The sequence below is a fragment of the Sapajus apella genome, unplaced genomic scaffold, assembly GCF_009761245.1.
Source record: "Sapajus apella isolate SASKATOON/1434 unplaced genomic scaffold, GSC_monkey_1.0 scaffold24, whole genome shotgun sequence".
In the NCBI taxonomy this organism is placed as follows: Eukaryota; Metazoa; Chordata; class Mammalia; order Primates; family Cebidae; genus Sapajus; species Sapajus apella.
Genome location: NW_022436964.1, coordinates 10,097,369 through 10,125,076, shown reverse-complemented (window position 1 = coordinate 10,125,076; position 27,708 = coordinate 10,097,369). Strand labels below are relative to the sequence as shown.

Genomic DNA, 27,708 nt, shown 5'->3' with positions numbered 1-27,708 from the left:
AACAATGTACATACTTAATTTAAAAATATTTGCTAAAAAATGCTGACAGAGAGACATGACATGAGCACATGCTGTTGGAAAATGATGCCAGTATAGACTTGTTCAATGCAGGGTTGCCACAAATCTTCAATTTGTCACAAAATAAATAAATAAATAAATAAATAAAAAAATACAGTTATCTGCAATATAAAGCAAAGTATTTGCAAAATAAAGCAAAGTAGAATAAAATGAGGTATGCCTGCAATGACAAAAAATGAAAAGCTCAGCAATATCCAGTATTGGCCAGGGAATGGATGTAAGTTACTTTTAAACACTGTTCCTGGCATGTAAATTGGTGCAATCCTTCTAAAAGGCAACTTAACTGAAAATGCACATACACATTGACTGAAGGATCCCAAATCTAAATAGATACTAAAGAGAAAGAATCAAACATATGTAAAAGGGATGTGCTAGCAGGTTGATGAAAGTGGGGATAACATGCCATTAAATTTTACTTATGCCCTCTCCCATTACCTACTATTATATTTCATTGTAATTCTCACCAAACTTATGGAATCTGTATCTGTACCTACCATTTTTTACTGTTTTCCCCAGGATTCCATAGAAGCCTTTTTCAAAGGGTCACCATAAGATTATTAAAACTTATGTCCTGTTAATAATCCTCATTTTTTCTCTCACTATATAGCAGTCAACACAGACAGAAATTACATTTATGGTAATTGTCTATCATGTGCTTTCATACACACAAAAATACATATATAAGCTCATATGACCTAATTTAAAAAACCATTTGAAATAGATGATATTAATCCTATCTTACAGGTGAGGAAACAAGCTAAGAGTAGCTTGCCTGAGATCAAAAACAATCATAAGTGCTCATCCCACTAATGGCTGGTCCTACAACTGTCTTCTACTAGTTCCTTTTATAGTTCTGTTTCTATTATTTAACAAAACTAAAAAACAAGATTATTCTTTTTTCTCAGTGGGTTCTAGCTTTAATACAGTGAACTTGAATGAAACAAAGTGAAAATAATTAGTATGAATTAATACTATAAATTAACTATATAATAAAATAAATATGGCATATCATAAGGCCAAGTACTCACATTACTGACTTTCTAGAAGCATATAAAAATAGACTAATCCAAGAGTTTAAAAGTATATCTGCTCAACTCATTAAAATTAGTAGTGATCTACAGTTACACTAACTTAGAGGAAAACAACAAAGCAACTATCGTTTTGTAGCAATTGGCAGACTTTAATATTCAAGAAAAATTAATTTCATCATACACATTAAAAATATAGGAAATTTCATGCAGACATGAAGCTTCCAATTCAGCTTTTGTGGCAACTTTCAGAATGAGAGTACATATAAATACAGTACATTTACAATTATGTACCAAACTTCATAATTTTATACTGTGAATTATACATCTTTTCCTTATATTGTACATATTCCACCTTGCTCACTTGATTAGCATACCCTCTATCTGCACTGCTTCAGAATATGGAAATTAAAGGGAAAAAAAGCAAGCACAATGAACTAACTCCTCCCATTTCATGAAGTAAATGAAAATGTTTGTGTATACAGCTAATTTAAGAAAAACATTTTAAACTTTAAGGCTTATATACTTTAGTAGCTAGGACTAAAATTAAGAAATACAAAATTAAATAAGTCCTCCAGTGATACTTCTATTATTGATTGATACCACATTTTCAAGTTTAGAATATATTAACTGTAAAAGCTGTAAGGAAAAAAAGTGACACAAATTTGTGTAGAACACTTAAAAAACAATATTCATGATATGAGGGATAAATTAGCAAATGAAGTAACTGATTTCAGAATTAACTAAAACATATGCTGTAATAAAGAAATGTAACATTATTAAAGAAAATGTAATAGCAAAAAAAAAAATTAATTAATACAGCCAACCCACCAGTGTCAATCTGTTTTTGCCTGTGACAAAAACAAAGATCATTTGTTTCAATACAAGTTGTAAAAAAGTGAATACTAGTTTGTGAATAAAAAGCATGTCTACACCATTCAAAAACAGCATGCATTCCTTCCTGGTAAATTGATTTTTTAAAAATATTTATGTACCTTGTAAGTTTTTTTCTTTAAAAACAATAATTTTAGTTTTTTTTCTTCCTTGCCACTAAATTGAAACTCATTAATGTAAGTAATAAGAATTTCACCAAATGAACAATCTGCTAAGTATTGAGGGACACAAAAAAGAGAAAAAATTTTCTTTAAAAAAACAGGTTACAGACTTCCCAATTTTGACATGATTATCTACATGAAACCCTCTATTGCATAGTGAGAGAAAAGGTCACAAAAGTCCCATCACTGTACAAAGAAAAGGTCCCACCAACTAGTAAGATGCCGAATAGAGTAGTGACTCCCCAACCTAAGTGACAACAAAGGTCTAAAGACTTACAAGTAAGTTTTCCTATTAAAACATGACATTTATGCGACCAGCACATTACTGAGATTAAATCCATCTAATTTAAATTGCCACAGAGGTCATTTAAAGCAATCACAATCATCTGTGAAAATATTCAACAAGAGTTTTTTCTTTTCTCCAAGAAAAGGCTAAAATATTAGTCATCTCTACTTTCCAAGCTACTGGAAACAGAATAACGTACATTAAAAAATACAAAGGAAAACTCCCTCCAATAAAGATCTGTTAGAGGTAGAAATTTAAAGCAGCATATACTGTTTAAGCTCCATCTATCAGGAAACAGAATTGGTGTTAATCTGAAATCACATGATGGTTGCTGCTTACAATATTGAAGACACAGATCATGGGCAGTAATTTATCCCTGAATTTCATAATCAAAATTCACCACATTAATACTATTATGACAGTTTTTCCTATATAATTGTTTTAATGAAAAAGTGCTTGCTTTCATAATCCAGATAATCAAAGGAAAAGACATTATTGTAAACATCACACTGTCAAACTCTATTCATTTAGAGTCTGAAAATCATATATTTCAAATGGGTAAATTTTATTCTTATCTTCTCTGTTTCCTAGCGCTACTTTTAATAAAGGCTTTTTGTTTCTCACTTTGAACGTTGAGATCTATATATTTCAAAGTGATCCATGATGAGTATGCTTTCATAAAATGTTCAGTTTATTGTGGCCAAAAGACTTGATAATTTCTCAGTTACTTGAATGTAATTTACTGGCTGTGATGCTATTAAATTTAACATTTCATAAAAATGAAATGTTTGATGCTTAAGTTCATCTGAGCTAGAAAATACAAAATCAAATTAATCTGAATGATAAAATAACAGACACAGGCCAGGCGTGGTGGTACACGCCTATAGTCCTAGCTACTCGGGAGGCTGAGGCAGGAAGATCGCTTGAGCCCAGGAGTTTGAGGTTACAGTGAGCTATGATCGTGCCACTATACTCCACCCTGGGAGACAGAGCAGGATCCTGTCTCTGAAGAAAAAAAAAAAAAAAAAAAGGACACATTTTACGCATAGTTTTCTTAGATTGAAAGTGAATAAAGTCCCAACTCCAGAAGATGTTGAATATGACTCAGGATCCTTAGACTCTTCTAAAAGTAACATGTGCAATGCATACAAAACAACAAAAAAAGGGAAGATTATTAGGACCTCAATACTATTAGTCATTAATACGGCAGACTTGTAATGGACAGCATCATGAAGACATTGGAGATTAGGTATTTTTCATACTGAAACACAATTCTGGGCTTCAAGGAAAGGTATACTTCAAGACATTTCCTCCATTTTTACTTGTATAGTACAAATCTGCATGGCATAGTATATTTCTGAAAAAGCAATAGACATATTAAGAAAATAGACACTATTTCTAAATTTCATTAGGAATAAGAAGGCACCACTGATTTGAGGTTGTGTCCTGTCATCACTGATAGTTGATTTTGAGTCGTTTATTTCAGCATTTGTTCTTACTAAACTTTTTTCCAGGTGGTATCACTTGAGACCATTATTGTGGCTTACGGACCACAAACAAGACACATTCATAGTAGTATTTCATCATAGAGAGATCATTCACAGTATATGTTGACAACACAGATTCTTTTTCCACCTGCAATGCAAACAATAATCATAACACTGACTGTGACAGTCATGATGAGCACACCACTAACAAATTCAGAGCACACATGTATCAGTGGCAGGCACTATTTTAAGCATATTCATTTATTACATACAACTACTCCCCTAAGAAAGGAACTATTAATATTAGTAGTTTCACTTTAAAAAGAACGGTCACACTAGTAAGTGGTGGAACTGAGATTCAAACTCAGGCAGTCTTGAGCTCTAAACTACTATAATATATAGCTTTTTTTCATTCTTAAAAACAAATCTATTGTTTTTAAAATGGAATGTTTCTAAATAAATGAACTGAAACACAATAGCCAAATATCATAAAACTTTATAGTAATGCAACTAATTAAAAAAATATCAGGCAGTACACAAGGACATATTCTGAATATCCCTCTTATACCTGCCCTCCCACTCACTTTTGTTTTCCCCAGAGCCTACTCTACTTTGTATCTATCAGTGAGAGTCTGCAAGGCCAGTATTATAATGATCAGCTACCATTTATTGAAAGGCAATTTCACTAGAAAGTAGAGTTTTCCCTTTAAGCACACATTATCCCAAATCCTTGAAAGCTAAGTAACACAGGTCAAGCATCCCTACTCTGAAAATCTGAAACACTCCAAAATCCAAAATGTTTTGAGCGCCTATATAATGCCACAAATGACAAATTCCACAGCTGACTTCATGTGGCAGGTGCACAAAATTTTAAAATACTGTATACATTTACCTTTGGGGTATGCTTATAAGGCACATATATAAAACATAAATGAATTTCACATTTAGACTTCAGTTCCCACCCCAGATATGTCATTATGTATATGTATATATTGCAAAACTGGAAAAAATCCAAAATCTAAAACATTTCTGGTCCCAAGCATTTCGAATAAGGGATACTCAACCTGTATTATCTTCCCTTTATAGATAAGAAAACAGATAATTTAAAAAGTAACAGCCATAATATCAACATTTCTGTTGAGGTACTGTGGAAGTTAAACTTTGGCAATATTTTATTTCATTCTTACCTCTACCTTGAATCCATACTGCAGAACAACATTTTTTATATCCTCATAGCTCAATTCTATGGAAAGTTCATTTGCCAAATTTTCAAAGTGGTACAGCAGAGGACCTATGGTTTAAAGATACTATGAATTACTTGAATACACATATGCTCGTAGCTGTGTTACACTGAATTCCAAGTTGCATAATTAGGTACTGGATGAGATAAACATAAAAAGAAGAAACTTTACATTTGCTGAAAATGCCCACACCTCTGAAAATCTGGCCTAGTATCTGACACCCAAGAGCTGGGCCTACACTCATGGGGAATGAGTCCCTCTGGTATACCTGCTTTGCACTGTGATTCACACCATAGGCCTTCACCTTCAACTTTTAAGTTACTGAAGGAGTAGATGAATCAGAGACTGATGTTAAGTCCTCAGATTCCAAATGTATTCTGCAATTATAATTCTGTAAGTAAATGTAAAACTGCAGTTACAAACTGCTTATCAAATGAAAAAGGAGAAGGAGCCTCAAGTTAACCTAGGTATTAAAAGGTGGACAGAAGTTATAGGGAAGATTTCCTAAAAGAAGGAAGTAACACTAGAGCTGGCTTTTTAAAAATGCACTGTTTATATCCCAGCTCTAATAGCTAATAATTGCGTGTCTATGGGCAATTCACCAACTGTGCTTCATCTATAACGACTTTTTTCTTTTTTTTTTTGGAAATAGAATCTCACTCTGTTGCCCAGGCTAGGGTGCAGTGGCGTGATCTTGGCTCACTGCAACCTCCACCTCCCAGGTTCAAGCGATTCTCCTTCCTCAGCCTCCCGAGTAGCTGGCATTACAGGCACCTGCCATCATGCCAGGCTAATTTTTGTATTTTTAGTAGAGACAGTTTTTCACCATGTTGGCCAGACTGGTCTCAAAACCCTGAACTCAAGTCATCGGCCTGCCTTGGCCTCCTGAAGTGTTGCAATTACAGGCATGAGCCACCATGTGTACCCTGTAATATGACTTTAATGTGAGATAATATGTATTACACCTGTCATAAACAAGGTACTAAGTAAATGACAGGTATTACACTATTTTTACGACATCCTCTCTTTATTATTTTCTCATTCCATACATTCAAGAAACATATGATTTAAAGGATGACTTTCAAATCTTTCACTCTATCATTTTGCCCAATCTATCAGCCTCATCCAGGATCCATTATCACTTAATACAGTTATACCTCAGACTAATCTAGACAATCTTCTCTTTACCTTTCATTGGGTAATTATAAATCCTGCAACCAGCTCTCTACACCTACTCCTCATACAATGTGCTAATCATGGAAGATAAAAGTATTTAATAACAAGACAAAGTTTCTGCTACCAAGAGGCTTACCATTTTGTGCATCATACTAAGGGTAAAAAAGCTTTTCTTCCTCTCTCCTTTCTCTTTCCTACATAAATGACTAGAAAAAATGACCATGAATATAATGTATATGTTACTGCTACTTACAAAAGATAATGGTTCCTTATCAAACTACTCTATTCAGCTTAAATTTGTTATATTAGTAAAATTGATCATTTTCTACCATTTCCCTGAGTACTGCTATTTCCTAGACTATCTAAAGCTTATATAAGAATGCAGAGCCTCACAGCAGAGTCTTTCCAGCTTTTGAAGATTATGCTGTTCCTACTCCATTAAAAGCCTCCAATAACATAGTTTTATTATCTCTACATACATGTATTCCAGTGATTTTTACATACTTGGACCATCATTACCTCTACCTATGGTGTGTTCCACCTAGAAAGCTCCACCCCTCCAACTCAAGCTTCAGCCATGCTTCAAAACCTTGCTGAAATCCATCCAAGTCTTCACCCCAACTGCTCACTCTTCTTTAATAAGGCATATTTTACATGCATTTAATGCAGTGTTGCATTGCTCACTGAAAATTTTTCAGCTAATTAGCACCGTTTACTCACTAGATTACAAGTTATATAAGTCAAGAAACACATCTCAAGTTTCTTTTAAACTCACCACAATGCCCCGCTTAGTGCTGAATTTATAAATTTTACCAAAGACAATAGCTGTAGTGTATAATTTTAGTCTTCTAATACAATGGTACTTTGACAAATATCCTTGTGCATATTTTAGATTATCCCTTACAAAGATGGTTCTTGAAGGCCAGAGAATGAACATTTTTACTGACTTGATTCAGACTGCCAAAGATGCTTTCCCAAAGAGTTGTAAGTTTTCACTGACAACTGCAATAAGTACTTGTTTCAATATCTTATATTAAGTGGTGGGAATGCAATGTACAGTCACTTTGGAAAACACCAAGCCAGTTTCTTGTAAAGTTATAGATATGCTCACTGTATGTGACCTAGCAATTCTACTGTTATGTATTTACACAAAAGAAATGAAGATTTGCAGCCACACAAAGATTTATACTCATGTTTAATGCAACTTTATTCGTTTATACTCATGTTTAATACAACTTTAATCACAATAATTTGGGAATAACCCATACATCTACCAACCAGTGAATGGATAAACAAAATGTAATATAGCAAATGGAAAACTACTCAACAATAAAAAAGAACACCACAATGGTACATGCAACAAAATGACGATCTCAAAAGGGTAATGCTAAGAAACCCAGAGACAAAAAGCGGCATACTGTATGATTCTATTTATATGACGTAGAAAAGGGAAAACTATAGTTAACAGAATCCAAAGTAGTGACTGCATGGTATTAGGAGTAAAAGGAGAGAAAGGAGCACAAGGGGACGTTTTGGGGTGATGGAAATGAAAAGATTTACTGTCTTGATCCTGTCCATGGTTATACGATTATCCAGTTTTCGAAATGCGTCAAACTGTACGTTTGTACAAAGGGTGAATTTTATATGTCAATTATACCTCCAAAAAATCAAACTTAAAAAAAAAACACAACAAGAATTTTTATCAAACAAACTATTTGCTAAATTCTAAAAGGGAAAATTACATATATATATGTAATTTGAATTTGCATCTCTGCGGCTGTGCAGTTTTTCATACTTATGACTTAGTTGCCCATTTTTTAAACAAATGTTTACCAAGCACCTAGCTAATGTCTGGCACTGGATATATATGAAGATGAATAAAAGAGAGACACATTCCTCAAAGGGTTCTTTATTTTCTTAACTCTTGTGTCTCTTCATATTCTTTAATTTTTAATTTTTTTTTTTTTTTTTTTTTTTTTTTTTAGAGACAGTGTCTCATTATATGACCCATGATGATTTAGAATTCTTGGGTTCAAGCAATCCTCTTGCCTCAGTCTCCCAAATAGCTGGGACTACAGGCATGCAACACTACACCTAGATTTCTTCATATTCTTTTAGTGGCCATAACAGAAGGAGCAAAAATATATTTTTTCCTTGATCATAAGATCAAAAGTAGAAAGGTGAGATAACATGAAAAAGCATTAAAAAATCAAAAATCACCTCTAATCCTAACATTCAGAGTATGCACTTGAATATCTCCTTGTGGTCTTTCCTCAATGTATAGTATATTCCACATATAGTTTTACATCTTATACTTCATTAGGAACATTTCCTTATTTCATTATTTCTAGAAAATAGTTTTACTGTATGAAAGTCTTATGACAATCTACTCCATTACTGTTAGAAATGTAAGTTCAGTCTAAGTTCTTCCTGAATATGTCTGTTCATTTCATCAGTCTTTAGTCTGCCCATATCTGATTACTTTCCTCTGACAGCCTTCTAGAAGTATAATTAATCTAATAAATATCGGTAATAGTGAATTAATTATGTAACAAGCCAGATGGCAAATATTTGAGGCTTTGTGTGCCACATACAGTGTCCAGCATATATTCTTATTTATGTTTTTTCCTGTTACTCTTTAAGAATATAAGAAATACTTATAGTGGTAGGGCCATACAAAAATAGGCTGCAGGCCAAATTCGCCTATGGGCTGTAGTTTGCCAACCCCTGACTAAACGTATTAATATTTAAGGGTTTTCCACACATTATTTTGTAGTACCTTACTGTTTTTCCAGAAGAAAGTCATATCATTTTACATTCCCACTAGCAGAACAAGAGCACGGCCTATCTCACCATAATTACCTAAGCTTTTAAATAAGTAAATTTTAAAACCTAGTGAATATGATAGGTGAAAAATGGTAGCACATTTCTATTTATTTGACTAACAGTGAGAAAGAACATTTTTTTCTGTATACAGGTTGTTTACATTTATATTCTTTTTTTTTTTTCATTTTTTTACTGAGTGTTGGAGTCTTGCACTGTCACCCAGGCTGGAGTGCAATGCCATAAGCGTAGTTCACTGCAGCCTTGAATTCCAGGGCTCAAGTGATCCTCCCACCTCAGCTCCCAAGTAGTTGGGACTACAGGCACATGCCACTACACCTGGCTAATTTTTAAATTTTTTTTTTTAGAGATAAAGGGTCTTCCCGTGTTGCCCAAGCTGATCTACAAATCCTAGCCTCAAGCGATCTGCCTGGTTTGACCTCAGAAGTTACTGGGATTACAGGCATGAGCTATGTCATCCAGTTTTTATCTTTTTAAATAACTTGCAACTTATGTTGTACAGCCTATTTCATTTCTGGGTAGTTTTCTCTTTTTTCCCCCCCTTTAAATAATTTTTTAAAAAATCTAAACATATAGTTTACAGTTGATATGGTTTGGCTTTGTGCCCCCACCCAATTTTCACATCGAATTATAATCCCCACATGGAGGGAGGGACCTGGTGGGAGGTAACTGGATCATGGGGGACAGCTTCCCCCATGCTGTTCTCATGAGACTGAGTTCTCACAATATCTGATGCTTTAAAAGTGGCAGTTCCTCCCTCACCTTCTCTATCCCCCGCCACCTTGTGAAGAAGGTGCCTGCTTCCCCTTCTGCCATGATTGTAAATTTCCTGAGATCCCCAGCAATGTGGAACTGTGAGTCAATTAAATCTCTTTTGTTTATAGATTACCAAGTCTCAGGCAGCATCTTTATAGCAGTGTGGAAATGAACTAATATAATCATTAAAGAAAAAAAAAAACATATAAAGGAACTTTTGCTTCTTGTAAGGCAGATTAGGTCATTCAGGCCTACACTCGTATTGCAAACAATTAAAGCTGGTGGATTAACTCACTTCTAAAAATCTTGGCTGGGCGTGGTACCTCATGCCTGTAATTGCAGCACTTCAGGAGGCCGAGGCAGGTGGATCACAAGGTCAGCAGTTCGACACCAGTCTGACCAACATGGTGAAACCCCCTCTCTACTAAAAATCCAAAAATTAGCTGAGTGTGGTGGTACATGCCTATAATCCCAGCTACTCAGGAGGCTGAGGCAGGAGACTCACTTGAACCCCAGAGGCAGAGGTTGCAGTAAGTGGAGATTGTGTCACTGCACTCCAGCCTGGGTGACAGAGCGAGACTCTGTCTCAAAACAAACAAACAAACAAACAAATAAACAAACAAACAAAACCTTGTAAGTTAGTAAGAAATTACCAGGAACCTAGAGGTACTCCTAGATGCCATTTTTACCCTAAGAATATTTCACTACCAAGAAGAAACTGATCTGCAATTTGATAAACTCTCTGGACCAAGGGGACATAAGACAAGTCCTGGGTCTGCTTCATGATTGAGAGATCATTCAACTTTAAAGCAGGAATAGTAAGGGCTATCTTTATCTTTTTTTCCCCCTATTAATTCTTGAGCCCTCCTTTGATTTCTTCCTTTTATTTTTTATTTTTCTATTAGGCTACCTTTAAGGTGAGAGTAGGAAATAATAAACTTACTTCTATCCTTTAACCTCATGAGACTGCATGAGAAGTTGATCTAGTGCTTACTAAAGGGACAAGGGTAGTTGTATATCATTGTTTAATCCTAGGGTAGATTTACAACCTAATTTAACATGTTATGGGTGGTCCCATACACCTCAAGTCCTAATTTAGTTTAAAACAGTTCTGGTCTGACAATGCTCTAATCTCCTGGCAGAAGCAAAATTCCTTTGGGGAAAAACACTTCAACCCAGGCCTTAAGAAATCTGAAGTGCGATTTCTCAAGAACAATCCCCAATAAACACTTATGGTCAACAGCACAGAGAAACAAGGAATCATGAACAAGAACCAACAAAAGCAAGAGAAAGCAGAAAATGACCTGCAAAGAGTTGAGATATTAGAATTATAAGACATAATATGCTAAGTATTTTCAAATAAAAGACCATCAGTCAGAAGAAACTATCCAGAATGCAGCCACGGTGGGAAAGATACCAAGATAAGTGGTTAAGATATATGAAAGCTAGCATGAGAAGTCCAAAAATACATTTGATTGCATTTCCAGAAAAAAAAAGATAACAGAGAAAAAGAATGAGGCAGAGGCAGTATGTGAAGAAATAATGGCTGTTGTTACGTATTTTAATGCTAAACCTATGATTGGTCAGGGGGAAACCCCAACAAAGTTGAAATTTTTCACAACTGATAAGGTCAATTCATAGACTTAAGAAGCATAACAAACTGCACAGATTAAAAAGGAAAATCCACACCTAGAAACTACAAAGTAAAAATTTAAAAAAAAAAACTGATTACCTTCAGAGGAGCAACATTTTAAAAAGCTGAATTCTCAATAGCAAAGACAGAAGTTAGAGGCCATTGGGTGTGATATGGTCTAAGTGTTGAAAGCTACCTGCCACCTTAGAACTCTATCCTTAGTGTTGCATTGGAACTAAAGTCATCAGCATGAACTCATTATTTTGCCTGTATATGTGTGTGTGTGTTTTGTTTTTCTTAAGGCCCTCCTTTGATGAACTCATGATTTTTGTAGACACACACGTACATATGATTTTTACAGACAGACATATACATATATTTCTTACCTTGTTTGCCAAAAAGGCCTAGAAGCAATACCACTCCAGTGGTAGAACCTAGATTTTCCATTTCTATAAACCATTCCCCATTAAAAGGAACCAGGGATCCTTGGAAATAATGGCTGGTCAGACAAAGTACAAGATGCGCCTGGAATATCTAGTTGTTTCACAAAGTAGGTAGGTACCAGACGTTTTAATTCTTCAGATGTTGTTAGATTCATTTTATTAATTCTTCCAGATGTAGCTAAATGCCTGCCCTCCACGACTTGACTGCAAATTTATCAGTGTATACATACACACACATTCTCTTTTTAGAAGAAAATATAAATAAATGTGTTTAAGGAGTGCTGGTAAACATGAAAAACTGAAAAAGGGAATTCACAGGTATTCTGTTCTTTGCCAAAATCATAGCCTTACCCAAAGAACATATGCATAACAGTTCCCTTAAAAGGCTTACTAGCTTTCCTTAAACTGGGTAGTGTTTGATAGTCCATCAAAGCCTTCTTAATTAAAGCATTCTGTAAATTAATAATCCCTCCCCAAATCGACTTCATGTAATTTGGGTAACAGTTTCATATATAATTTTACCTCCGATGTCATTTGTTCCAGAATGGCTGGCTATCACATTTCTCATTATATATGAATATATTGACATTCTAGTCTACATAAGCATGATTAGGGTGAAATCATCCCCAAGAGGTTGACCTCTCAGTTTACAGACAAAATTAAGCCTCCAGGTCTACACAGCTAAAGCAAAAACCGTTATGAATGTTATGAATTTACCAATATAGATGGCACTTTATCATGTCTTCTGTCAGTCACTTTTCCTTCAAGGCACCTTAGTATGTTTCCTTTTTCAAATTTTGAAACAACACATTTATACATACATGTAACAGTTATTTATATCTACTGTTTGCCAGGCTTTGTACCAGGTGAATAGGAAACATTAGATCTTTGCCCTCATGGAGCTTAGAGACTAGCAGGGGAAACAAAAGCATATGGGTGCTAACACCAAACTGAGGTATGTGCTACAGCAGAGTCTCTTAGAACATAGAGAAATACGGAATGCTTAACCCAACCCGAAAGGATCACCTGAGCTAAGTGTTTAAGAACACGTAGGGCCGGGTGCGGTGGCTCAAGCCTGTAATCCCAGCACTTTGGGAGGCCGAGGTGGGTGGATCACGAGGTCAAGAGATCGAGACCATCCTGGTCAACATGGTGAAACCCCGTCTCTACTAAAAATACAAAAAATGAGCTGGGCATGGTGGTGCATGCTTGTAATCCCAGCTACTCAGGAGGCTGAGGCAGGAGAATTGCCTGAACCCAGGAGGCGGAGGTTGCGGTGAGCCGAGATCGCGCCATTGCACTCCAGCCTGGGTAACATGAGTGAAACTCCGTCTCACAAAAAAAAAAAAAAAAAAAAAAAAAAAAAAAGAACACGTAGGGACTAGCCAAGGGAAAACGGAAGAGAAAGAGAAAGGGCTAAGTCAGAGGACTGGCACTTGATGTTGGAGAAGGGGTGGTAAAAAACAAACAAAAAAGAAGCTGAGACACAAAACAGAAGAAAGATTATAAGGGCATTGTACATAAATCCTGAAGAGTTTAGGTTTTCCAGATAGCTAGAATTTCATGCAGGGAGTCTTACAGGAACAGATTTGCATGTTAGGAAGGTCACTGGTGATTATGTGGAGAAATGAAAAAGGCTGAAGACAACTTGAAGGTGGGAACATCCTTAAGGAAACTACTACAGTAATCCTAATGCTAATCCAGACAAGAAACCATGATATTAGAGCAATGGTTTTGAACTGGGGATAACTATGCCAACGCCCTCCACCCCCCAGAGGGCAACATGTTTCAATATCTAAAGACATTCTGATTGTCAAAACTGGGAGATACTACGGGATTCTTAGAGGCCAGGAAGGCTGTTAACCATCCTACAATGTACAGGCCAGACCCCCACTTCCCTCACTACTCCCACTGAACAATGATCCAGCTCAAACATCAATACCACAGTTGAGAAACCCTGCAAGAGATATTCAAGAGCGATTAAGTAGCTTTAGGAGACATAACTTTTAGACTGACTAGAGGCAAACAGTGAGGAAAAAGAGGGTCCTATTGACAGTTCATATTCCTCTGCCTCCAAATTCATATGTTAAAGCCCTAATCATCAGTGAGGCTGTATTTGAAGGTAGGACTTCCAAGGAGGTAATTAAGGTAAATGAGGTCTTAGGGGTGGGGTCCTCATCCAATAGGATTAGTATCCTTATAAGAAAAGATACCAAGGAGCTCACTTATGCACTCATTCACTCTTTCTCCCCTTATGCACAACCAAAGAAAGGCTATGTGAATAGACAGCAAGAGGGTAGCACCCTGCAACTCAAAGGAAGAGCCCTCACTAGACACCAACCTGGTGGGCACCTGGAATTCCAGTCTTCAGAACTGTGAGAAAATAAACTTCTGTTATTTAAGCCACCCAATCTGTGGTATTGTTATGGCAGCCTGACTGAACTAATAAAAGGGGTAATGAAAGATTCCCAGTATTTTTGTTTGGGGGAATCTGAGTAGACAATGAATAGAAAAGATACTGGGTGGCATGGAATTGTTTTCTGTTTTGTTCTGGTTTTTCTTTTGAGATGGAGTCTCAGCATGTTGCCCAGGCTGGTCTTGAGACACAAAGATTTTGAAGTATCTGTGGTTCATCCAAGTTAGACATACTGGCCTAGAGCACAAGAAAGATGTTTGACCAGAGATATAGCTTGGGAATTGAAAGAGTAGGAAAAGCCATGCAATCAGGTAGGAGGAATATGGAGTCAAAAATGAGTACATGGCATAAAAAATGAAAAACACTGAACAGATGCTCAAAACACGCCAATATTTAAAAGAAAACTGATTCTGAGATTTTTTTTTTTTACATTATTTAACTTATACATGCAAAAGATGTATAAGTTAACATTTAATAAAGTATTAACCTTCCAAATAACTATTTTTAAGGACTGTGTTTCTCCATATTACAATTTTCAAAATTGTTTTGAAACTCCATAGTGGAATTAGCTCTCCTAATTGACTTCCTGTTAACCAATGTTCTCCATTACTTCTGATGCTCATGACAGATCACAAGTCACACTTTAGTACATCTACTCTTATCAAACAGTATACTTATCAGGAGCCAACCTTATTTGCTTCAGGTAGTGACAACTATTGTATTACATAACTCAATAAAATATGCATAAACCAATAAAACAAATGTTTAAAATAAAGCTGTTTCTATGAAAGTTAAGTCACATACTCTGGAAATACATAAAACCTTACCATAACTCAGTAATGGGGGTCAAAAATTTTAATCACATAAACATAGGATGTTAATGCTAACTTACAAATTAACCCAGGATAATAAAGAAATTTCTAGCATCGAGTACTAAGCAGAATATGGATGTAATGAGGAGGAAGATTCCACAGGAAACGTAAAATCCTTCTCTTATGGTTCATTATAGAACAAAAAAGAGACCGCTCTCTTCCTAACAGAAGGGAGCACTGTCTCAGCATGTGGGATGGAGATAATGAGGAAATGATTACCCACCATCAGATCAACAATTAGTATACACTGAAATTACAAGGACTGTGAGACTGATGTAAGTATGAATATACAACTTGTTAAGCTTCCACTGCCTTTGGAGGCATCACCACCAGGATGCAGTCTAAAGGAAACTGTAGAGGTTTTAAAACATTTACAACATAATTCTAATATTCATGAACATCTGAGACTGTAAGTTAAATATAAAATAGCTGTAAGTACTCAGATTAACATATAAAATTTTAGTAAATACTAAAAAACTTACCTAGATTTATCCAAATTCCACCTGGCTTGAGTATTTTCCATATTGTATCAATATAATCAATTACATTGTGAGCTGTGTCTATGAAGAAACAGGTAGCAATACAGTCCCAGGTATCTAATCAAGAAAAATTAAATTACTGCATCTGTTACTTTGCTTTTTTCTTTTAATTAATCCTTTAAAGTTCCTGGTTACCTTTTACAAAGTATTAATATTTGACAGAAATACAGAAGCTAAACTTCTGATCAACACTATAATCATGGTAACCTAATAATCACTTATGGGAAATACTGATATCAATAATCTGATTAAGTAATCAATTTGGAAACCATCCCCAATAACACTGATATTATAATCTAATCTCAACATATTATTACCAAATTATATTTGTAAGAGTTTTGTTTATCCTCTATTCAAATTGTAGGCTTCATTTAAAATCACTTAAAACAAAATAATAGTCATTCCAATTTACACTAGTGTTAACCACTAAGTCTGGCAGGTTGCAGAAAGACCGTAGGCACCAGTTGCCAAATGAGAAATGAATGACATCCAAATACCTCAAGATCTACTACAACTGCAAATAATTACTAGGGGAAAAGGGGAGCCAAGGGCAGGTAGAGGCAATGGGTGAAAATCCAGTAGAGAACCGTTTGTCTCTTGGAGGTATGGTGTCTGTATAAATCCTGGTGCAATAAAGGCACTTGATCCCATGGAGGATTACCTTTATCATCTGTTCTCTCAAGCCCTGCTCCAGAAAAAGGGGACTTTACTTGCCTAAGTGGTGTTTTCCATTATTTCATTCCTTATCCCCAACATCTTACATCTTTCAACTCTCCATTTCTTCCTTCAGAATACAGGTTGTCCCAATCTCATAGTTCAGGGAAAAATAAAAGCTTTCCATGTGGTTAAATAAATAAATAAAAACAATCTATGTTGTTGCTACTCCTGCTTCAAGCCATCCAATGGCATCCTGAGTACAATTCCAAGTCCTTACTGTGGACTGCCTACAAGTTTGCCTCATCAAACCCTCTCGAGGCTGACTTCCCACCACTGTACCCACTGCTTACTATAGCCCGGCTCCTCCTTGAGCAGAGCAATCACGGTCTCTACTCCCTAACCCTCCTTCCTTGCCATTCCCCATCTGCAACATTTTCCCTTCAAAGAGCTCAATGGTTTGCCTCTGTACTCTTTCAAGGTTCTCTGCTAGATTTTTTTTTTTTTAGTTTCTGCTCTTAGAAAGGCTTTCCCTTACAACTCTATAAAAAGCAGCAGCCCCTCCCCAGTCACTCTGTAACCCCTCTTCCCTGCCTTAAATTTTCTTTGTCACAATATTATATTTGTTATTGCCTCACTTTCTCTACTAGAATAGAAGTTCTCCATGAACAGGGATTTTGTTTTGTTCCCTGTTCTCTTTTGACACCTAGATTTTGCTGAACCCTCAGTATTCTATTTTTTTTCCTTTTACTGCCAATCTCCTTCTCCTCTTTCCCCATTACCATCTCCCTTTCTGTCATCCCTAGCTCAGATTTCTTCAACAGTTTGCCAGGCAGAAGTCAATGCACAGCCTGACTATAAAAGTTCTCCATGATCTGGAACAAATTTACTTTTCTAGCAATATCTCCCATTAAATCTTTCATTAAAGCTTTTCTTTCCTTGCCAGTACAGCTGTGTTGCCATCCCCAATCATCTTATTCATATCTTTGTACTTCTGTCTGCCTCAAATGCTATTCTCTCAACCTTCAAGTCATAGCCTCACTCTGAACAGCTTCCTTCTCACACTAACAACCTTTCTTTTTTTAGCATTCATTACTCATTTAAACTGTTTACATCATATCTTTTAGTATTAATGGGCCCAACAGATTCTAAATTTCTGGACTATAGATATCTTACACTTCTTTTTATTTCTTATCGATGCCTTGTATATGACCTTGAAAACCTCTAAACTGACACTGACGTATGCCTTATGTTCTACCATCAAAATGAGTGATCTAAACCTTGGCTTAGGATAAAACTAGCTCATAAATTTAGAATAAAGGACAAGACTTTCTAAATGCTTAATTTGAACTTACTGCATTCTGAATAAATCTCCTGGAAATCTCCTGCTGTCATAGAAAAGTTAGAACCAGGAGGAAGACTGTGGGGGTCAACATCAGGGAAAAAGATGGGTCGAATTTGATCAGCTGATCTCCGGTTATTGCTAAACTGATGGATCCAAGGATAAAGTTTATATTTATTAATTTCAGAACATCTGCAAAATATGAGCATAAAATCACGTGTTAACTATTTTTACCAAGAAAATCCACTTTAAATACTAAAATATTCTGCTTAATTGAAGATTTACAGATGTAATTCACTATTATTTAAAAAGTCACTGCAACAGCTTCCCTAATTATCTGAAAATGTACATATACATGTAGATGAGCAACCAATCATGGATTAAAGACAGAAAAAAAAGTAAATTCAGAGATATAAATGTACTGTTCATTCAAAGTTTTAGAAATTTATTTCTAAACTTCAAAACCAAGTAAAACAATCCAGCTAGTTTTTTTTTAAAATGGTACTGGTTTCAACTAAAACAGTTTGCTATCTTTTTTTTTTTTTTTTAATAACCCTCTTCTTTTTCTCTTTTTCACTAACCCCCTAAAACTCACACTGCCATCCGAGACAATGTATTCTTTAAATAAGGCAGCCACTCAATGTACATCTTCTGGCTTTAAAAACAACAACTGTCTTCCACTGCCTTCCAAAAGAGGCCACAGAAGTTCTGAGAGATCTTTCCAACTCAGTCATGAGAGCATACTTGGCCACTTAAATACTCCTTCCTGGTTCATACTTAGTCCTGAAGATTTTGTACAGAAATCATTTCATGGAATGTCCAATCACTTTCTAGAAAGTCACTTACCCAACCTGTTTCAACATTCTGATAACTAGGCAATTGGTTCAAGTGATAATCCGTATAAGTACTTTAATTTCAACATAAGAAACACTTGTGACATATATCATAATCAATACTACGTACTTATCTTCAAATTCAAAATTGTTCAAGAAAATAGGTAAGTCAATCTGATTCTGAGAAATTACTATTTCCAGCAAAAAATAAATTAAATACCTGTTGAGTACAAAGTTGGAAGAAAAGAGCATAAAAAAACTCCATTCATTTCCTTGACAAGCATAACCTAGCATAGCTATTTCCCAGGCCAGTCTTCCTAGTCCAGCACCAGGTACCAGAATATTTACTTTAGAAGGATCCCTGAAATGAAATAAGGCAATTATGTCCAACCCCTCAAAGAAAAAAAAGAAAAAGACAAAATCCACATTAACAACTAAAAACTTACTCATTTACTCAATAAGAATAAGCTCACTAAGACTGACTTCTTACAATCAGGAAATACTTCTAAATGTCAAAAATAAGAGGTATAAGGAATTATTATGTATGTTCAGATATTAGATGAGGGTTTTAGCCCTCAAAAATTATTTTTCAGAAAAAAGGAGTACTCTTAAATCTGAAGACTTATAAAGTCATTCATATTCCTAACAGCTGTCACCCTGAACAACTATCTTAGAAAGACAAATTATTCCAAAGGGATCCCAATTAAATATGACGAGTTTGAAAAAAAAATAGTTCATCATATGGGACAATAAATACAACATAACTTTATTTCTAAATTTTATATGTAACCCAATTGTTTATGTTAGATTAAACAGATGTAGAGTTTAATGTGTCAGGTATATCTCTAAATCCTTAAATATTTTAGTTGACAAAAGAATTTGGGGGAGGGGATATTTTCATGGGGAAATGGGAAACAGCCCTCTAATTAAGCATACATGATGGCAAATATATTACATCAAACCAGAGGTTCACAACCAAACTGATCTCTACCTACTAGCATCACACTGCCATTACATATTTTCTTCACTGTCAGAGCCATTATTCCACTTTCAAACCACTAAAAACTTTACCAAAGCAAGGCCTTTTCTCAGGAATTTTGGCAAATCAATATAATCCTGAGGAAACTAAAATTGTAGTCTTATAAAAAGCCAAAGGGAAATGTATATAATCAGCTAATATGTCAAGTAAAAATAAATTTCACTACTGTATTTCCTAAATTTGGTTCACAAACCAAATCCAATATCCAAGTCTACTTCTACTAATTCTCTTTTAACTACATGGTTTTTAAATCTGTCATGCTCTAAGCAGCAACAGGGCACTTTACTAGTAGCCATATAACCTTTGCATATCCTACTTCAAAATAAAAAAGATCAAACACTCTGGGGCTTTTGTAAACTCATAGCTCTAGGACTCTGGGATTCCTCACATAAGGGACCTGCCATTTCCGCACTCTACTCAGACCTAACTCACTCTCATTTCTCACTCTCTACCAGACCCACTAAAACCCCGCTCTCGAGAATTACCTTTCTTTTCTCAGTTCCCATCTGCCCATCATAACATGTATTTCCACCCCTACTCCAGCAAGTGGCTGTTCTCAGCTTTGAATTTTTTTTTTAAATTATCTGATCAAAGTCATGCTACAGAAAGAAAAGCATTTGGAAGCAAATTCATAGAGTATTTAAATATTTATATAAAAATAACTAGCAATCAATTTCCAAATGGCTGATGACCCCAGTAAAATATTATCATGTAGAAGTTAGAAATTATGCTAACCTGAAGGGAGAGCTGTGCCAATGTTAACAATTATTTTGGTAACTTACAGAAAGTTAACTTAATGACTGCTTTTATCAATGACAGAGGATTTTACTATGACAGAGGATTTCAGTGGACATATAGGAAATGCATCAAAGCAAACCCTCTAGAACAAAAAAAAAAAGATTAAGAACTATGCAATTACTGGCTAAGATGGAGAGAATTTTTCCCTAAATCTTTGTTCTTGGCTAGATTTTCTTCATTGGGTTTTTATACAAGGGATGTTAGCAGCATAATGAAAAGTTCCTCTAACTATGATGTGTATGAAACTAAGGCACTCTAAGTGGGCATTTCTGCTATGAATCTGGATGAAGTCTAGGGCATTTCTATGAGGCCGTTTCTGTGAAGAACAAGAAATATAAATCTAATGCAGACCTTAATGGTGAGATAACCTTAAACCAGGCTGAAAATTTTTTTTTTTTTTTTTTTTTTGAGACGGAGTTTCACTCATGTTACCCAGGCTGGAGTGCAATGGCGCGATCTCAGCTCACCACAACCTCCGCCTCCTGGGTTCAGGCAATTCTCCTGCCTCAGCCTCCTGAGTAGCTGGGATTACAGGCATGCACCACCATGCCCAGCTAATGTTTTTTGTATTTTTAGTAGAGACGGGGTTTCACCATGTTGACCAGGATGGTCTCGATCTCTTGACCTCGTGATCCACCCGCCTCGGCCTCCCAAAGTGCTGGGATTACAGGCTTGAGCCACCGCGCCCGGCTGAAAAATTTTTAAAAGCATATTGGAATAGAGACACAGGATATGTGGCTCCATAATCAAATGGTGCCTACTTGAGATTCTTTGCGAAAATAAGCAAGCCAACAAGTTTACCTAGTTAATAAGGTCCCAATATGGAGAAGCTATACATTTATTATAAATATGACCTCCCTAATAACAGGAGGAAAAGTTTCAACAGTTTATTCAAGACAAACAGGCATGGAAAAGGATACATCTGTAAGGACAGACATAGAGCCCATGTGTCTAAAGAGGCCATGGATCACATTTCCATCACCCGTTCTGCTACAGCTATTTCACCAGCAGTAAATATTGTTTTTGACAGGGTTTCCTTTGTTGCACACAGAACGATCTTTGCACTGCAGTTGTAAATTTTTGAGATGGAGTCTCGCACTGTTGCCCAGGCTGGGGTACAATGGCGTGATCTCAGCTCACTGCAACCTCTGCCTCCCAGGTTCCAAGCGATTCTCCTGCCTCAGCCTCCTGAGTCAGTGGGATTACAGGCACCTGCCACCATACCCTGCTATTTTTTTTTTTTTTTTCTATTTTTAGTAGAGACATGGTTTCACTATGTTGGCCAGGCTGGTCTCGAGTGTCTGACCTCGTGATCCACCCGCCTCGGACTCCCAAATTGCTGAGATTGCAGGCATAAGCCACTGCGCCGGGCATAGTTGCAAATTTTAAAACTCGAACACAAAATGCTGTCTTGTTTGGTCAACATTATGACACTTGGCTGACCCCTAGTGGTAGAAGTAAATACAATATTTTTAAATACCTACAGTGGTTTCTGAATCTAAGCTATTAATTCTCCAGTACAGTAAAAGCCACTAACTACATGTGGCTATTGAATACTTAAGATGTGGCTAGTGCAAATTGAGACATGTTGTAAGTGTAAAATAAACACCAAATTTAAAGACAGTATAAAAAGGAACAAAGCCAGGCACGGTGGCTCATACCTGTAATCCCAGCACTTTGAGAGGCTGAGGCGGGCAGATCACGCGGTTAGGGGTTCGAGACCAGCCTGACCAATATGGTGAAACCAGTCTCTACTTAAAAATACAAAAATTAGCCAGGTGTGGTGGTGCACACCTATAATCCCAGCTAGTTGGGAGGCTGAGGGAGGAGAATTGCTTGAACCCAGGAGGTGGAGGTTGCATGAGCTGAGAGCATGCCATTGTACTCCAGCCTGGGTGACAGAGCAAGACTCTGTCTCAAAAAAAAAAAAAAGAAAAGGAACGAAAAATATCTCACTAATAATCTTTTATTACATCAAAATTTTTAAAATAAAAATAAAATTGCTTCTTTTAAAAAATACAGCTACCCTGAGCATACTGGCTGTGAGGTAGCCCTGCTCTGCAGGGGCAATAAAAAAATAAAAATTAAAAAGTATCTAAAGCAAATATGGCAAAATGTCAAGGCTGAAGAGAGCTACTGATTTTTTTTTTTTTTTTTTTTTTGAGACAGTCTTGCTCTGTTGTCCAGACTGGAGTGCAACAGTGCTACCTCGGTTCACTGCAGCCTCTGCTTCCCAGGCTCAGATGATCCTCCTGCCTCAGCCTCCCAAGTGGCTGGGACTACAGGTGTGTGTCACCACACCTGGCTAATTTGTATACTTTTTAAGAGATGGGGTTTTGCTGTGTTGCCCAGGCTGGTCTTGAACTCCTGGGCTCAAGCAACCCACCCACCTTGGCCTCCCAAAGTCCAGGGATTACAGGCGTGAGCCACCATACCCAGCCCCAAATTTTTTTACTCATCATAGAAATATACTATAAATCAGGAGTGTTTAGCACCTTCAAATATATAATCCTAATTTAACTCTTCATCAACTCCCAACAAAGAACTCTTTCAGCCAGACAACCTTCTCACTGATCCCAGAAAAGACTTTCTCATGTTAATCTTTGGAGCTTTTACCCACAGAAACTAAAATTACCTTATCATTTAAATTGTCACTTCATCTATATTTCCTACATATCCCAGGCAAAGTTCCTTGAACTCTCTTTTCTATGCTTTCAATAATTAATTCCTACTTCTACTATAGTTTACATACCAAGGTTCTTCACTTTGCATCATTCACTTAATACAGGTACAGCAACTATGGCTTGCAGGCCAGTCACCTGTCAGTGTAATTGAAGTTTTACTGAAACACAGCCATACCCATTCATTTAAGAATTGTTTATGGCTGCATTCCTACAACAATAGCACTGAGCAGTCTCAACAGAGACCACATTGCCGGAAAAGCCTGAAACATTTACTGCCTGGCACTTAAGAAAACATTTGCCAACCCCTGATCTAATACAATATCCTCGAACCTCTTTCATGCCAGTACACAGAGCTTCCTTAACTCTACTGCATAATTGTAATATATTTTATCAAAAGCTCCTAATTAAAGACATTTATATTGTTCGCAATATTTCACTATCATAATGTTAAAACTAATACCCTTAGCATGAATAACTCCTTTTTTTATTTTGAAAAATTTTACTTCCCACACTACAATAATGAAGTGGCATGAATAACTTTCACATGCAGAAAATATGTGACCATCTTCCCTTAAACTGAACTACAAGAATCAAGATATGCATTTTTTCTCCCAGCATCATCAGAAGTTTTGTTTTGTTTTGAGATGGGGTCTTGCTCTGTCACCCAGGATGGAGTGCAGTAGCATGATCTCCACTCACTGTAACCTCTGCCTCCAAGGTTCAAGCGATTCTCCTGCCTCAGCTTTCCAAGTGGCTGGGACTACAGGCCCGTGCCACCATACCTGGCTAATTTTTATATTTTTAGTAGAGATAGGGTTTCACCATGGTGGTTGGGTTGGTCTTGAACTCCTGACCTCAGGTGATCCACTTACTTCAGTCTCCCAAAGTGCTGGGATTACAGGTGTGAGCCACTGTATCCGGCCAAGATAAACATTTGAATTTTGACAAATAAGCCAGATTTTTTTAAGTAAGCTTTTTGCTAATTTATTCTTCCATCAGGAACATATTTATGTTTCCTCACACCTTCACTAATAGTTATCTAACTTTTAAATCTTTGCAATAAAATAAAAATGGCATCTTAATGTGGTTTTACATTTGCATTTTCTTATGAGATTGACTGTCCTGTACGTCTTTTGGTGAACTATCATTTACAGCATTTTTCTACTGGATTGTGAATGCTGAGTGGTTTTTCTACTGTGTTACTCCTTTAGATCTGTAAGCACTTGAAATCTTGACTTAAAAGACTAGGAAACACATACCTATCCGTGTTTGGAGAGCTTTCAGGATGAGGGAGAAATCTATCTTTAGTCTCTAAAGTACCACCTGCACTATTTGGTAGTCTACAATCCCTACATGTTCTTTTTTTAAAATGGGTTCTCCTAGCTAAAAGAATCTTTTCATGAACTATAATTTACTTTCTCCATTTTCTCCTAAGTGGGAAAAAAAAAAATGCTCCTTTAAGATGCTCAGAATATTTTTTTCCTAACGGCCAACTATAAAAAAGAAAAAACAAATTCAACCAGTCAGTAGTGGATCAGTATCTTTTTGGATTGTTTATATATATATATATATATAAATGCAAAGACATAAGATTTTTTCCCCACAAACAAATCACTTCAAATTCTTCTAAAATTGAATGGGTTAATGAAATTAAGATCTAAAAAATACAGTCCAACAACTTTTAGGACTCAAAAAATGTGATTTTACATGTGAGCCCTCATTCCAGACAGGATGCAAACTTAAGAATCTGTATTTTCTTAGCTACTATAAGCTTTACAGCACTGAATTCTTATATTTAAATGATTAGACACTCACTTGGAAAAAAAAAAAAAACAAAAACTTGATATGTGTGTTTCCTTAAGAAAAATATTTTAATGACCCCAATATAGTTAATTCTACATATTTCATTAAGTATATGATCTTCTATAGGCAGTCAATTACAAAAGGCCTTCAGTGAAATTACACACACACAGACACACACACACACACACTCACAAAGGCTAGCTGACATAAATTTGTGTTAACTATAGTCTGAGTATAAAGACATTAAATTCCCATGTACTTACTGTGGCATAAAAAGAGTCCTAGAAATTTATCTGAAAGACACAAAGTTGACCAGAATTTATCTAGCATCAACTTGGATTCTGAAGGGCTATAATTAATGCCCCTTTTCTTCCTTTACCTTTTTTTTTTTTTTTTTTTTTTGAGATGGAGTCTCTGTTGCCCAGGCTGGAGTGCAGCAGTGCAATCTCAGCTTACTGCAACCTTCTTCCCGGGTTCAAGCGATTCTCCTGCTTTAGCCTCTCAAATAGCTGGGATTACAAGCGCGCACCACCAGGCCCAGCTAATTTTTATAGTTTTAGTAGAGACAGGGTTTCACCATGTTGGACAGGTGGTCTTGAACTACTAACCTCAAGTGATCCACCTATCTCAGCGTCCCAAAGTGCTGGGATTAAAGGCATGAGCCACCACACCTGTCCTAACGCCCCTTTTCTAGGCTCTAGTGTTTACTTATTCTGGCAAAGCTATGAATTTAGTATCGATGCAGCCTTTACTGTGTTTTATTAGGTTTCCTGTTTAAGGATTTTTTTCAATAGCTCACCTTATCTACCTTAAGGAAATCAATCTAAATCAAATAAGTAAAACAAATAACATAGGAAGAAATGTAACATTTCCACTGGATCCAAGAATGGCAAAAAAAAAAAAAAAAAAGTGTGACAGATATTATATTTCAGTGAACTTTATTTAAAGTTTATATATACCCATCTACTTTTATAACAATACTTTCAGGAAAGGAAACTGGGTAACTGAGGAAGAGTTATGAAGAACTGTTCATGGGAAGGAGACTACATATCTCTTGAAACCTTTTAAGCTGTAAATTCTGTAAAATGCTTTACTTATTCAGAATGGTTTAAATTTTTTTTTTTTTAATTTTAAAAATAACCTATTAGCACCATTTAGAACTAACTCATCCTTGCCTCATCAGTCTACTTTATGTCAAGTAGTAACAATGGAAAAATAACAGTAAAATAATATTATGTGTGCTAGTTCATTAACTATCTTTAACAATGGCATACGATTTTAGTGTTGCTAACATTGTTATACTAATTAAATAATGGTATCATATATGATTCCATAATTACTGAGTATAAACAAAGTCATGTTTTAAGTGCCAGAAATGATGTTGACATAAACATTTCATATTCAGCCTTCAACATTCACTGAAACTTTGGTATGTTACTTTTTTTTTTGTTTGTTTCTGACCAGGGATTCAGTTCACAGCCAAAACTTTGGTACATTTCTATTAAAAGTCCTACCAATTAAAACTTACAGATATTTCAGCAACAGATAGTTTGAATCTTGAGATATACCTGTACTTTACAGAAAGTATTAAACTAGTACCTATTACTTGACAAAGGAGGGCACTGAGTATATCTATTGAGAGAGAATACCAACTAGAAACTTTAAGAACGTATCTTTTTGGAAACAACAATGTTTATTAAAAAGATCATTTACCATGACCAAATGGAATTTATCCCAGGAATGCAAGGGTGGTTCAACATAAGAAAATCAATTGATGAAATATATCACATTAATGGAATGAAGAAAAAACATATATATCAACTCAATTGATGCAAAAAAGTTATTTGACAAAATCCAGCACTCTTTAATCAGAAAAACCTTTAGAAACCTTAAGAAAATTTGGCTGGGTGCGATGGCTCATACCTGTAATCCCAGCACTTTAGGAGGCCAAGGTGGGCAGATCACTTGAGGTCAAGAGCATGAGATCAGCTTGACCAACACGATGAAACCCCGTCTCTACTAAAAATACAAAAATTAGCCAGGTATGGTGGTGGGTGCCTGTAATCCCAACTACTTGGGAGGCTGAGGCTTCAGTGAGCTGAGATCGTGCTACTGCACTCCAACCTGGGTGACAGAGCGAGACCCTGTCTCAAAACGGACAAACAAACAAAACAAAACAAAAAACTAAGAAAATTCTTCAACATGATAAAGGGTGTTTATGAAAGTCCCACAACTACTCAATGGTGAAAAGACTGAAAGTTTTCTCCCTAAGAACAGAAACAAGGAAACAAAAGGCATTGAAATTGGAAAGGAAAAAGTAAAAACTATCTCTTTTTTGCATAATGTGAGCCACAAAGTATCCATAAGAAAGCTAATAGAGCTAATAAAGCAAGATTGCAGGTGAAAAGATCAACACACAAAAATCAGTTGTGTTTCTACTATGTCAGCAATAAAAATTCTGAAGAGGAAATTAAGAAAGCAATTCCATTTATAATAGTATCTAACATAGGGATGTCCCATTTTTTGGCTTCCCTGGGCCAAACTGGAAGAATTGTCTTGGGGCACACATAAAATAACACTAATGACAGCTAATGAGCTTAAAAAAAAAAAAAGGAAAAAGAAAACACTTTATAATGTTTTAAGATAGTTTATAAATTGTGTTGGGCCACATTCAAAGCTGTCCTGGGCCACATGTAACCCA

At 35.9% G+C, this 27,708-nt stretch overlaps 1 protein-coding gene across 2 annotated transcripts in view; it reads right to left on the bottom strand.

Moving 5' to 3' along the window:
- Window positions 1-1,236: 1,236 nt before the first annotated feature.
- Window positions 1,237-27,708, bottom strand: part of CARNMT1 (carnosine N-methyltransferase 1) — a 45,603-nt gene continuing 19,131 nt past the window's right edge. For both annotated transcript variants that reach the window (XM_032290897.1, XM_032290898.1), the window contains exons 4-8: window positions 18,904-19,044; window positions 17,864-18,042; window positions 15,798-15,911; window positions 5,122-5,225; window positions 1,237-4,082 (exon numbers count right to left, since the gene is read on the bottom strand). In XM_032290897.1, coding sequence (XP_032146788.1) covers window positions 3,981-4,082; window positions 5,122-5,225; window positions 15,798-15,911; window positions 17,864-18,042; window positions 18,904-19,044 — 640 coding nt within the window. In that variant the 3' untranslated portion in view covers window positions 1,237-3,980. The remainder of the gene's footprint in view (window positions 4,083-5,121; window positions 5,226-15,797; window positions 15,912-17,863; window positions 18,043-18,903; window positions 19,045-27,708) is intronic.